We start from the raw sequence: 14,895 nt of genomic DNA, 5'->3' as shown, positions 1-14,895 counted from the left end.
GGATTGGGTCAATTTGTTTTATGGGAAGGATGTAATAGAGAAATGGGGGTCATTTAAAGGTGAAATTTTGAGGGTACAGAATCTTTATGTTCCTGTTAGGTTGAAAGGAAAGGTTAAAAGTTTGTGAGAGCCATGATTTTCAAGGGACATTGGAAACTTGGTTTGGAAAACAAGCGAGATCTACAATAAATATAGGCAGCATGGAGTAAAGGAGGTGCTTGAGGAATATAAAGAATGTACAAAGAATCTTAAGAAAGAAATTAGAAAAGCTAAAAGAAGATATGAGGTTGCTTTGGCAAGTAAGGTGAAAATGAATCCGAAGGGTTTCTACAGTTATATTAATAGCAAAAGGATAGTGAGCGATAAAATTGGTCCCTTAGAGAATCAGAGTGGACAGCTATGTGTGGAGCCAAAAGAGATGGGGGCGATTTTGAACAATTTCTTTTCTTCAGTATTCACTAAGGAGAAGGATATTGAATTGTATAAGGCAAGGGAAACAAGTAGGGTAGTTATGGAAACTATGATGATTAAAGAAGAGGAAGTACTGGCGCTTTTAAAGAATATATAAGTCTTCAGGTCCTGACATGATATTCCCAAGGACCTTGAGGGAAGTTAGTATAGAAATATCAGGGGCTCTGACAGAAATATTTCAAATGTCATTAGAAATGGGGATGGTGCCAGAGGATTGGCATATTGCTCATGTGGTTCCATTGTTTAAAAAAGGTTCTAAGAGTAAACCTAGCAATTATCGGCTTGTAAGTTTGACGTCAGTGGTGGGTAAATTAATGGAAAGTATTCTTAGAGATGGTATATATAATTATCTGGATAGACAGGGTCTGATTAGGAACAGTCAACATGGATTTGTGCGTGGAAGGTCACATTTGACAAATCTTATTGAATTTTTTGAAGAGGTTACTAGGAAAGTTGATGAGGGTAAAGCAGTGGATATTGTCTATATGGACTTCAGTAAGGCCTTTGACAAGGTTCCGCATGGAAGGTTAGTTAGGAAGGTTCAATCATTAGGTATTAATATTGAAATAGTAAAATGTGGCTGGATAGGAGAGAGTAGTGGTGGATAACTGTTTGTCAGGTTGGAGGCCGGTGACTAGTGTGCCTCAGGGATCTGTACTGGGTCCAATGTTGTTTGTCATATACAATAACGATCTGGATGATGGGGTGGCAAATTGGATTAGTAAGTATGCAGATGATACTAAGATAAGTGGCGTTGTGGATAATGAAGTAGGTTTTTAAAGCTTGCAGAGAGATTTAGGCCATTTGGAAGAGTGGGCTGAAAGATGGCAGATGGGGTTTAATGCTGATAAGTGTGAGGTGCTACATTTTGGTAGGAATAATCAAAATAGGACATATATGGTAAATGGTAGGGCATTGAAGAATGCAGTAGAACAGAGTGATCTAGGAATAATGGTGCATAGTTCCCTGAAGGTGGAATCTCATGTGGATAGGGTGGTGAAGAAAGCTTTTGGTATGCTGGCCTTTATAAATCAGAGCATTGAATATAGGAGTTGGGATGTAATGTCAAAATTGTACAAGGCATTGGTGAGGCCAAATTTGGAGTATTGTGTACAGTTCTGGTCACAGAATTATATGAAAGATTTTTTTCTCTATATTTATTTATCATGTATTTCATTGTACTGCTGCCGTAAAGTTGAGAAATTTCACGGCATATGCTGGTGATATTAATTCTGATTGTGCTCTGTAAAATGCAGTCTGTTTCAGAATTTTTTTTTGGTGTAGTTCCTTAAAAGTGCATTTGCTGTGTGATCTCTGTCAAAACCATGTGTTTGAAGAACACAGCTGCTAAGTTCACTACTGTCTTGTGGTTTTGTAGTTTATAAGAGTACAGTTCAAAACATTTCTTGCCTTGTTTCTATTATTTACTGTTTAACATGATTTTCAAAGTTTGTTTCTCCAACATAACTTATCTAAGGGTGTTTTTCCAGTATCTGTGTGAAATCTTCTAATCCCTCTTTTAGTATTAACACATCATCAAAGAGTCACTGCACTAATTATGAAGCAAAGTAATTGTGTTGTTTGAAATATGCAGAAGTATTTTATGTACTTTTTGTACTGTATACTTTAAGTTATAGAAGGATACAAGCTAATGTTTGTCTAACTCCTGCAATCCTTACATTTCACATTATTAATCAAATTAAAATGAAATCTGAATCCATGTATCAGAAATCAATTTCTTGGTGATTAGTGAAACGTGGAATTCTTTCAATAAATCATTTAATTTTGTTATTTTTATATCATTATTATTTTCAACATTGTGTTCACTAATTCTTCTGTTAAGATTATAAGTCGGTGCTTTTTGTCAATTTTGCCCTAGCTTCTCAGGTTTTTACCAGCCGTGATCAGTCTTTTTTGATTTTTGACTCCTTATTCACCTTGCCTGCTGAGTTGTGATTGAGAAGTAATTTATAAGGGAACTAACAATAATAGATGTCACTTTTTTTTTCAGCCTTTTTATCAACATACGGAATTTAATGGGATTTTAATATTTTCTGGTGACAGGCAATCCGTTGTCACAGGATATCTTGAACCTCTATCAAGAACCAGATGGAACAAGAAAGCTACTGAACTATATGCTTGACAATTTAGCAGGTATATCAATGAGATCCTTCCATTAATGTCTTAGCAATATTTTGTTACTGCATTCATTTTAAAAATTATTACATCTCTGGATTTTTAAAGTCATAGTCATAGAATCATCCAGCATGCAGACAGGTTATTCAGCTGACCATGTTTTCGCTGACCAGTGCACATCCATACATGTTAAGCCTATCTTCTAACACTTGGCCCATTGCTTTCAATGTGAGGGCAATTCAAATGTTCATCTGGACATTTCTTAATTGCTGTCAACAACTTTGCCTCCCACACTTTCTCCTACTTCTGATTCATGCCACTCACTGGGCGGAAAAAAAATTCCCCTCAAGTCTCTTTCTATCTTACGTCCTCTAGTTTTATTTACCTTTGATAAAGGAGAAAGATTTTTGTAGTTTACCTGCTCTATATCCCTTCATTATTTTATATACTGCCCATCAGTCTTGTCCTCTCTTAACCTCATCCAATCCAGGGAAGACAGACCTAACCTCTCAAGTCTTTCCCCATTACTAAAACACTGTCTTGTTTTAGTATTGGGCAACATCCTGGTGAATCTTCTCTGCACTTTCTTCTGCATGATCCCATTGTGAGACTTCCAGTTTAAAATTTGTTGTGAAAATAATGTTAAGTCTTGAGACATGATGGTTTTCACTCCCAGTTTTGACCTTCCATTTTCCCTTTCTCACCAAGCCAACATACACCTCTTAAATGAATCAGAAAAATAAACAGCATAAACAGGTTTTGTTTTTTGAAACTTCCAGTGAATGTTTTGGAAAAATGCTCTTCCTGATTGTGTATTCTCTTGTTTCAATCCTGGTGTTGTCATAGCATGGATTAAATAGAAGTGAAAAAATTGTCTTTTAAAGAGAGCTTTTACTTTCTCTCCCAAGTTCATCCAGAGCAGCTTCCTCAGCGACCTTGGGTCACGTTGAAGGAGAGAGACCAAGGGTTGCCAACAGGTAATATAGTGTAAGCTTGCATTGTTTTAGAATTGAATTGATGATGTAGTGGATTGTCCCAGATTCCTGGCTGCTTGAGTAATATGAAAGGGTTATCATGCATTTTAATTAATTTATTTAATTGATTATTAATCATAATTTTTTTGAAGAATTTGTTTAATTTAATAGAAGTATTTTGTGTCAGCAGTTAACAGCTGAAAAAGAAATTTGCATTTATATGATGTTTTTCCACAATCCCTGGCTAGACTGAAGCACTACGTGGTCAGTTATACCATACTGTGTAAAAGTCTGAGGCACATATATGTAGCTAAGTTGCCTAAGACTTTTGCACAGTACTGTATTTGTCAATGTGGAGTAGAGAGCAAGTTTGTAAATCTGGCGGAAGCAAAGGAAGTTGGGAATGGTGAGAGTGGGGCACTGCGGGAGGGGTGTGGAAAAGGTGACAGAGACGGAGTTACAGGGGTGGGGGCGGTGCGGCCCTGAGACACCAGGCAAGGTCATTTGATTCCAAACAATTGGTTTACTAATCATTACAGAATGTCTCTCTGGTGCTTCCTGCTCCCACCCCGCTCTCTTCCCCTTTTCCCAACCATGATTCCCCTCTCCCTGCCCCCTTCCCACTCTCAGTTCACAACAGAGATCCATTTCGGAATCCTGTTTATCATCACTCACATAAGTCATGAATTTTTTTTTGTGTGACAGTACAGTGCAATACATAAATACATAAGACTTTTGCACTGTATGGTATAATTTTGAATCACTATTGTAACCTAGGAAATAAAGCAGTCCATATATTGAAAGCAAGCTCCCACAAACAACAAGTGATGGTGACCAATTATTATTCGTTGATTATGGTTAAGTGAAGCAAAACATGGGGAATAGTTTCCTTCATTGAAATAGTGCCTCAATGTGCATTTAAGAGCAGGTAGGCTATGGTTTAATATGTTATGTGAATGATGACATCTCTTACAGTGCAGTACTTCCTCATTGATGTAATGGTCTGTTGACTCATACTTGTTTTCAGAACCAGTTTGCCAATGTTGCTGAAAATGACAGTGTATTTGACAATAAAAAGGAAGTTTCAGTAAGATGTCTATGGCCTGGTTAATTGAGCACAGAAGTAGCAAGTGGAATTCAGTCTGCACAAGTGTGAGATAGTTTGTGGAGGGTTGTCCGAACAAAGGAATACATGACTAAACTGCGATACGTGGGATAAGGAGTTGGACCACTCTTGAAATGCCTTTTAACAAATTGCTTTGTCAGAATATAGATATATAGGGTGGTTAAAGAAAGCATGGAATACCTTTTATCAGTTAGATAGAGCCTGGAATATGAGGAAAGGCATCTTGTAGAAGCCAATTGCAGCAGTTGTTAGATTTTAGAAGCAAAGTGGTTAACACTATATGTTATAGGCCAACACGCAGTAAAGAGGAAATGGAGGAGCAGATTACCTATATTTACTGCGGAGTGCTGATATCTGAGGAGAGTGGAAAATGGAGATTTCAGTTACTCCTAAATGATAAGAATATTGTTGAAGGTCAAAAATGGTAGGTTTTGCTAGATGTATTTACCCGAGTAAAAGGCATGAGTGGGCAACTAAATGCAGGCTCAGCCTGTGAAACCCACATTCCTTCAATGGATATACAGTATATAAACAAAACAACACAACTGTCACCCCCTCTCCTACTCTGGTATAGTGTAAAGTGCTCACTCACTACTTACAGGTTATTTGCTGCTCAGGAAGTGTGCAGGGATTTGGGTTTTATTGCTTTGGTGGCTTTCAAAGTGGAGAGCCTGACCCCAGAGCAGACTACACAATGTTGAAGAAACCTTTATGTCTCTACTTCTTTAAATAAATACCATTCTGCAGACTGGAGAACTTACACCTGTTGGGCAGCATGGGTAAACCATTTGGTTAAAGTTGATTGCCTGAAAAAAAAAAGTTACTGATGTAACATTGGGGGGGGGGGGGGGGCTTCTTCACACAGAGAGTGGTGGGAGTGTGGAATGAGCTGCCAGATGAAGTGGTAAATGTGGGCTCACTTTTGACATTTAAGAAAAACTTGGACAGGTACATGGATGAGAGGTGTATGGAGGGATATGGGCCAGGTGGGACTAGGCAGAAAAATAGTTCAGCACAGCCAAGAAGGGCCAAAAGGCCTGTTTCTGTGCTGTAATGTTCTATGGCTCTATGGTTCTATGTGGTCAATTGGGGGGCAGTCAGTGGAAATAAAGGATGGTGTGAACATTAATTCAGATATACTGGAAGGGCTGACCATGCTTACCCTCATCTGTGGAATTCTCTGCCACAGGAAACAGTTGAGGCCGGTTCATTGGCTATATTTAAGAGGAAGTTAGATATGGCCCTTGTGGCTAAAGGGATCAGGGGATACAGGATACCAGGCTAAAGGGATCAGGGGGTACAGAAAGCAGGTACAGGGTTCTGAGTTGGATAGATAGATAGATACTTTATTCATCCCCATGGGGAAATACAACTTTTTTTCCAATGTCCCATACACTTGTTGTAGCAAAACTAATTACATACAATACTTAACTCAGTAAAAAATATGATATGCATCTAAATCACTATCTCAAAAAGCATTAATAATAGCTTTTAAAAAGTTCTTAAGTCCTGGCGGTTGAATTGTAAAGCCTAATGGCATTGGGGAGTATTGACCTCTTCATCCTGTCTGAGGAGCATTGCATCGATAGTAACCTGTCGCTGAAACTGCTTCTCTGTCTCTGGATGGTGCTATGTAGAGGATGTTCAGAGTTTTCCATAATTGACCGTAGCCTACTCAGCGCCCTTCGCTCAGCTACCGATGTTAAACTCTCCAGTACTTTGCCCACGACAGAGCCCGCCTTCCTTACCAGCTTATTAAGACGTGAGGCATCCCTCTTCTTAATGCTTCCTCCCCAACACGCCACCACAAAGAAGAGGGCGCTCTCCACAACTGACCTATAGAACATCTTCAGCATCTCACTACAGACATTGAATGACGCCAACCTTCTAAGGAAGTACAGTCGACTCTGTGCCTTCCTGCACAAGGCATCTGTGTTGGCAGTCCAGTCTAGCTTCTCGTCTAACTGTACTCCCAGATACTTGTAGGTCTTAACCTGCTCCACACATTCTCCATTAATGATCACTGGCTCCATATGAGGCCTAGATCTCCTAAAGTCCACCACCATCTCCTTGGTCTTGGTGATATTGAGACGCAGGTAGTTTGAGTTGCACCATATCACAAAGTCCTGTATCAGTTTCCTATACTCCTCCTCCTGTCCATTCCTGACACACCCCACTATGGCCGTGTCATCAGCGAACTTCTGCACATGGCAGGACTCCGAGTTAAATTGGAAGTCTGATGTGTACAGGGTGAACAGGACCGGAGAGAGCACTGTCCCCTGCGGCGCTCCTGTTCTGTTGACCACCGTGTCAGACCTACAGTCTCCCAACCGCACATACTGAGGTCTATCTGTCAAGTAGTCCACTATCCAATCCACCATGTGAGAGTCTACTCCCATCTTCGTTAGTTTGTGCCTTAAGATCTTGGGCTGGATGGTGTTAAAGGCACTAGAGAAGTCCAGGAATGTAATCCTCACAGCACCACTGACCCCATCTAGGTGAGAGAGGGATTTGTGCAGCAAATACGTGATAGCATCCTCCACTCCCACCTTCTCCTTATACGCAAACTGAAGAGGATCCCAGGCGTGTCTGGTTTGTGGCCTCAGATTCTGTATTATCAGCCGCTCCATGGTCTTCATCACGTGCGACGTCAAGGCAACAGGTCTGAAGTCATTCAACTCCTTTGGTTGTGGTTTCTTCGGTACCGGGACAATACAGGATGTTTTCCACTGTCTGGGTACACTTCTCTGCTCCAGGCTCATGTTGAAGATGCGCTGTAGTGGTTCTCCCAGCTCAGTCGCACAGGCCCTCAGTAATCGTGGGGAAACTCCATCCGGTCCCGCCGCCTTGCTGGTACAGATCTTCCTCAGTTAACCTTCCACCTGTGCAGCCGTAATCCTGGGCGTGGGCAAGGACTCCTGTGAGTGGCTATTTTCCTGTGAGGGAAGTAAGCCTGGTGTGGAGTTATGCGGTGAGAATGAGATTGTGCTGATCAGCCATGATCATACTGAATGGCGGTGCAGGCTTGAAGGGCCGACTGGCCTACTCCTGCAACTATTTTCTATGTTTCTATGATGGGATGCATCTGAGGTTACTGAGGGGAATTAACACTTGGAAGCATTGTCCTAATTTCCCTTCTAGATCAACATCCTGAGTATTGAGACAAATTAAACTAAGCCAGTTCAAAGTGGACACCAGACTTTTGAAACAAGTAATCTACTCCAGTTCTTAACACAGCTAAAGATTTTTGGAGGTAGCAATTGCTGCAAACCTTGTTCTTAATGTCTTCTTGCGAGGGGCGCTAATACAATGTCCTCATTGCCTATTGATGTAGGCCTTGTATTAGCCAATTCAGAACACACAGAAAAGGAATGGAAATGAGTTATCCTTGTATCATGACAAACAGCTTAGATTCCTGAGATAAAGAGAAGGTGCCAGAAGATTAGAAAATGGCAAATGTAACTTTATTTTTCCAAAAAGGAGTGCATGGAAATATGTAGCCACTACAAGTTAATTAGTTTAATTTCTCTTGTGAGCAAGCAATTAAAATCCAGAGTCACAGGCTGGCTCAGATCATCAGGGTTCTTGGCCTGATGTTGCTTGACCTCAACAGGTGCCATCCTAACAGATATATCTGGGTAAAACTTCACCCTGAAATATCTCCACACCAATTACCACACTATGCAAAATATAAATGATGGATACCAGGTAAACAGCACTTACATCAAAACCACAGAGTATGTACTCCGCAATCTGCCATCGTAGTGCCTGCTGTATTCCTTTGCATCACACTTGCAAAATGCGTATGCTGAAATGTAGCTCCCCCAGTGAGTATACACACCCCACTCTGGCGTTCTGTCCCAAATCGTTGGGAACCACTCTTCACAACTGGTGACTCCACCTCACCAAATTAACACGCAAAGTTTCATCTCTTACGTAAGCACATATGCATGCGCACACCCCTTTTATATCTACCAGTTCAGCTCTCCGTGTTCATGATACCTGGTGTTCCCATATGCCACCGACCCGAACAGATTGAAGACTGAGTGCTAATTTTTTAAAAAATACTCAACCGCTTGGACTGCTAAGAATGCTGGCCACACAATGGGTCACAAGAGTATCCCACTCCTGACACCAAATGTTGTTGCGTGATAAAGTCACCGGAGAAAAGTACTATTAGATACAAAGCAGCTTCTTTATTCAACAAAACAAGGTACAGTAGGCATCATGCAGAGATGCTTTTGGTCAAAAGGTCTTGCTGGCCTAACGTGGGGCTTGGTATTGTATGTCAAAAGGAAAATTCTGAAGTATGGACAATGCTTTCTTTGAAACGACACAGAAACTTCACACCTCCGTATTCACACGCACACCACAGCATTGTCTGGTCTGACATTCACGGCTTTTAGGGACCCATTGTTCAGAGCTGCACTCCAAATTAAATCTACAATACATATTCAGATAAGAAGACTGGTAGCCAAAGTCATTTGCTAAATGTAAATGCGCCAAACCCAAAAATTGTTCTAACAGTGTCCTCGATGGTGAGCAAGCTTTTGCCTGTGATGGAATTGGTAGAGACTACAACTGTCAGAAACTTATTACAATCCTGTGTATTGGCACCTCCATACCAGATGGTGATGTAACCAGACTGAATGTTCTCCGTGGTATAGCTGTAGAAATTTGTTAGTCTGATGACATACAAATCTCCTCAAATTCCTAATGAAGTATAACTGCTGATTTATCTTTTGTGAATGCATCAGTGTATTAAGTCCAGGATAGATGCTGTGAGATGCTGAATCCAGGAATTTAAAGCTGCTCACCCTTCCCACTGCTGATTTCTTGAGGACTGGTGTGTGTTCTTCTGACTGAAGTCCACAATCAGTTCCTAGTTTTGCTGATGTTAAGTGCAAGATTGTTGTTGCAACACTACTCAACCAGGCAGTGTGTCTCACTCCTGTGTGCCTTTTTGTTGCTATCTGAGATTCTGCCGACAACAGAAGTGTCATCTGCAAACTTATAGATGGCATCTGAGCTGTGCCTAGCCACACCATCATGTATAGAGGGAGCAGAGTAGTGGGCTATGCATGCATCCTAGAGGTGCACCAGTGTTGATCGTCAGCAAGGTGGAGATGCTGTTACCAATCCACACTGATTGTGGTCTCTTCAGTACTGAGGGAATGATGCTCTTGAACACTGAGCTATAATCAGTAAACAATAGGTATTGACCAGGTGGTCAAAGACTGAGTAGAGAGCCAGTGAGGATTAAGTGGAGATGTTGTTTGCTTTCTCAAACAAAAACAGCTGAGCAAATATTTGATAGAGATATACTGATTGTTCTTAATAGTTGGAAGAACTTTGTTACACAGGTAAGCCCTGATTAGGCACTCATTGTGCAAAGGAAAGATGGCAATAGAATCAGTCACATTTTTTGAAGGGGGGTTTGAATAGACGCAGGTAAATAATTGGCTGACCCACGAGATAAGATGGGAAACTAGGACTGATGGGATTCCTTTATTTGGAGCAGGCACTAAGTTGAAGGGCAGAATGTACCCTCTGTTCAATTCTATGATTCCAGTTGGGATGTAGAACTCAATGTCTGAAAGAGTTGTGAGGAAAGAAAAAGAAATCCTCATATTTATAAGATACCTGAAAAAGTATTTGAAGGCCTTCACTTCAACTAACTTGGGTTACTTCCATTTCCCATCTTAATTGCAACACTTTTGGCTGCCACGGGCTGAGTTATTGCTACCTCACACACTCTTATAATTCTGTGATTTATTCACTGGATTGAGTCTTGATTTCATGGTTATATTTGAAGGTGAAAATTCCAGCATCTGAATTCATTGATACCCAATAATTGTTTGAGTTAAAATCGAAGTCTGGTGCAGTGTTCATCCTGCACTAAAAGTGAGTTTGAAATGCATTATTTATTGTTTTTTTTCCATATTGGTAGGAGACTTCCAATACAGGGTTGCAAATAGCAGTTTGTGTAAAGTACAAGATGAACAACACTAGACAAGATTGAGAAATGAAGACTGTCATTTGAATGCTGTCTAATGAATAACTCATTGGATAACTATTTGGCAAAATTCTTCTGTGATTCTGGTGTATTTTATAAAGACATCTGGTGAACCATAATGTCAGACTCGTACTTCCATCTACTGCAGAAATGTTGTCATGCTGTTCCCATTCAATTGTGTTGTGTTCATTAGTTTTCTTTTGGCTCTCCTTCTTAAAGAAATACCTAGAAGAACCAAATAAATTTAAAGAACCATAAATTAATTGTTTTGGTTGATTAACTATTTCTCTAACTTTTTTTCTCACAGTACTAAGTTTCATGAACACAAATCTACTTAACTGATTATGTTACGTTTACTTGGCACTGTGTGTTAGAAATCAGCTTTAGTCCATTAAAGAATGTGAATATGAACTTTTATGGGTTGATTTGAACTACTTTGGAAAAGTGGCTGGGTATTGAATTCCCTGATGAATTATGTTGCCCTGTGCACATGACAACATAATTTCTTGCAGTGCATTGACCAAGATAGCAGATCAGATTGTCAGATCATCAGCAGCAGTTCATGTTAGGAATCGAATCTTGGTAGATTCTCTTTAATTGTTCAGTCCCCACAGCTTCCCTAGACCTGGTCCTCTCTACCTCCTCTTTCCTGCCACCAACCTTCCATTCATCCAAGCTCTCTGCAATGCATGAAAGTGTGTACTGTGGCTAATCAGTGTAATTTTTTCAGCAACAGGTGTACTGTTAACAGGAATAGACAGTTTTGTTTCTTAAAGTCTGATAAAACTAGTTTTCTTGATGAACATATTGAAAAAACAAAGTATGGGTATCTTTTATGGAATATAGCAATGTCAGAAGCAGGTTTTTTTTCTTAGATTATTGATAAAGGACACAAATACAAAATTAAGGGAACTCCACTTATGGAACATGTATCTGATCTAATAGTGATTTATGTTAATGGTATTGTTATGAATTGAAGAGTTCAATAAAAATATTTATTTTGCATTTAATCTGAAGTCACACTAATGTTCTTTTATTAAGTTAATATGTTTGTATTTTTGTGAACTTAGTAATTTCTAATAAATCATCCTTGTGCATTTTTGGGTCAAAGTGATAACAATCCGTAATGTCCATGTAGTTTTGTCTTTAACTCTGCATGTATATTAATTTTATTGCATGCTTTATTAATTGTTCCATCATATCCAGTGAAATCCCAGTGTTGAACTGATGATGGTATACACCTTTTAATGATTTATGGATTTTCTTTACAGCATTGTTCACTGTCATGTGTTATAATGTTCTATGTGACAAGTATGCTACAAGACAGCTGTACGGCTACTGCCCATCCTGGGCTTTGAACTGGGAGTACAGGAAAAAAGGGATCATGGAAGAAATCGTAAACTGTGATGCTGACATCCTAAGCCTTCAGGTAGCCAGATATGCATTAAACAAATGTTATTCCTCCCTGCCAACAATAAAAGAGAAAAGTTGTAATAATTGATGAGGGAGCTCTATACCACTCATATTCTTGATGGAGTGGCTAAATACCACAGTGTTCAATATTCAAATCCTAGGTAGGATGGCTGAGTTTAAATTGTAACTTGCAACTGTTGTGTAGGAAGGATGATGATGTTCAAGATTTGTCTCCCTTTGCAACCCAGGATGAAGAAGTGAACAGTGTGCACTTGTTTTTCCATAATTCCAACTCCCTTTTTAATGTTGTCTTTTGATAATGTTTCCAAGAAAAATAAAATCATCACATCTGCATTTATTTAGCTAAATACCTCAAGGGTCTACATAGGGTTATTATTAAACAAAATTTGATGCCGAGTAAGACAGTATTATGGCTATGACTGATGAAGTTGGTAGGTTATAGTAATCTGAAAAAAAAAGTTGTTTAGAGGCAGGTGAGGCCCCTAACAGAAAATCACATTTGCGGAGTTGAGGCTGAAGGGGTCAAAAGAGAACGAGTGCAGATGGAGGGTTTTAAGGCTAGATTTGATTAAAAATATGGTAAGAGAAGGCTATGCATGAACATAATTTCAAATCTAACATGTTAGTTAACTGAGAGACAGTGCAGATTTGTAGGTCTGAAGTTCATCTTGGTTGATAAAAGGAACTAAGGTTATGAACAATCTGCTTTAGTGTCATGGAGAAACAGTTGAATGGAAAGTATTAATTTTGATGGCCTGAAGAAATGGTTTAAGTCTTGTCAGTTTTTAGTCCGAGGACATTTTGGCTTATCTAGTACACAAGTGCTTATCTCAGTTCTGATCATATCTGAAGGGCTGTCCAGAGTGGGAACCTGATTGGAATGCTTCAGATGTGTTCCAGGAACGATTGGGAACCTCACGAAAATGGCAGGCAGTCAATTCTTAGCATCCAATCAATTTAAGTGTTGTATACTTAATGCTTTCTGTGTCTTCTACTTTATCCCAGGTTAACTACATTGAGTGCTAAGCCATGAAGCTGCAGTGACAACCTATCCTTTTTAGTGTTTCCAGACATGACTTTAGTATAGTGTTACTGCGTGCTTTTTCAATTACCTCTCCCTTTAATTAATAATAATTGGATTCTTCTACAAAATCTGTCTATGTAACATTGATTTGTTTGATATTTGTCTTTTGTATAGTTACAAAGTTCTGAATGGAAAACAGTAAATTGATGCTATAATACCACAATGGGATATGGTATAGAACTGAAATGGAAATTCTCTCTATTTGAAAAATATACACAGTTGCAAGAAAAAGTTTGTGAACCCTTTGCATTTATCTGGTTTTCTGCATTAATTACTTATAGAATGTGGTCTGATCTTCATCTAAATCACAATAATAGACAAACACAATCTCCCTAAACAAATAACACACAAACAATCGTATTTCTTCTTTTCAATATTGAGTATGCCATTTAAACAATTATAGTCTAGGTTCAAAAAGGTATGTGAACCTCTGGGGTAATGCCTTCTATAAAAACTATTTGGAGTCATGTGTTCCAATCAATGAGTTGAGATTGGAGGTGTGGGTTGTAGAGGTGCTCTGCCCAATTTTATAAAAAAAAAGTCACACAAAGTCAGGTTATTAACAGAGCCTGCTCTTCTCAAGATTTGCTTATGTGCACCATGCCTTGATTAAAACAGCTTTCAGAGGATCTTAGAAGAAGAATTGTCGAGATACATGAAGTTGGAAAAGCTTACAAAAGCATTTCTAAAGACTTAGGTGTTCATCAGTACACAGTAAGAGAAATTGTCTATAAATGGAGGACATTCAGTACTGTTGCTACACTCGCTAGGAATGGGTGTCTTGCAGATATCACACCAAGAGCACAACATGCGATGCTGAAGGAGGAGAAAAAGAAATCAAGGCTAACCCAAAAGACCTGTAGAAATTTCTAGAACTTGCTAAAGTCTCTGTTCATGTGTCCACTAAAAGAAAAACACTGGACAAGAATGGTGTTCGTAGAAGGACATCATGAAGGAAACCACTGCTCTCCAAAAAAAAAACATTGCTGCACATCTCAAGTTTGCAGAGGACCACCTGGATGTTCCACAGTGCTTCTAGGACGATGCTCTGTGGACAGATGAGACAAAAATTGAACTTTTTGTCCGAAATGCACACTGCTATGTTTGCAGGGAGAAAGGCACTGGACACCAACACCATAACTTCCTCCCAAGTGTGAAGTGTGGTGGAAAGAGCATTATAGTTTGGGGCTGCCTTGCTGTTTCAGGGCCTGGCAGCTTGCAACCGTTGATGAAACAATGGATTCCAAATTGCATCAAGACATTTTACAGGAGAATGTCAGGGTAGCAGTCCATCACCTGAGGCTAAGTAGAAGTTGGATGATGCAGCAATACAATGATCTAAAAGATGAGTAAATCAACAACAGAATGGTTTAAAATGGAATGGCCAAATCAGAGTCCAGACCTTAACGCAAGTGAGATGCTGTGGCATGACCTGAAGAGGACTGTTCATGCAAGGAATCTCGAAAATATTGATGATCTAAAGCAGGTTTGTAATAGGAAAGGTCTGAAGTTCCTCATTTGTTGTTGCACAGTCTGATTAGCAGCTACAGGAAATGTTTGGTGGAGGTTATTACTGCTAAAGGAGATTCTACCAGTGATGAAATACAAGGGTTCACATACTCTTTCTAGCTTGGACTGTAGATGATTAAACAAT

The 14,895-nt window shown here is 39.4% G+C and overlaps 1 protein-coding gene across 2 annotated transcripts in view; it reads left to right on the top strand.

Moving 5' to 3' along the window:
* cnot6l (CCR4-NOT transcription complex, subunit 6-like) overlaps positions 1–14,895 on the top strand; it is a 78,044-nt gene that overhangs the window by 41,826 nt on the left and 21,323 nt on the right. For both annotated transcript variants that reach the window (XM_073065192.1, XM_073065193.1), the window contains exons 5-7: positions 2,536–2,625; positions 3,516–3,584; positions 11,995–12,152. In XM_073065192.1, the coding sequence (XP_072921293.1) occupies positions 2,536–2,625; positions 3,516–3,584; positions 11,995–12,152 (317 nt within the window). The remainder of the gene's footprint in view (positions 1–2,535; positions 2,626–3,515; positions 3,585–11,994; positions 12,153–14,895) is intronic.

Source organism: Hemitrygon akajei, chromosome 13 (genome assembly GCF_048418815.1).
Source record: "Hemitrygon akajei chromosome 13, sHemAka1.3, whole genome shotgun sequence".
Lineage (NCBI taxonomy): Eukaryota > Metazoa > Chordata > Chondrichthyes > Myliobatiformes > Dasyatidae > Hemitrygon > Hemitrygon akajei.
This window is presented reverse-complemented; position numbering and strand designations above follow the sequence as displayed.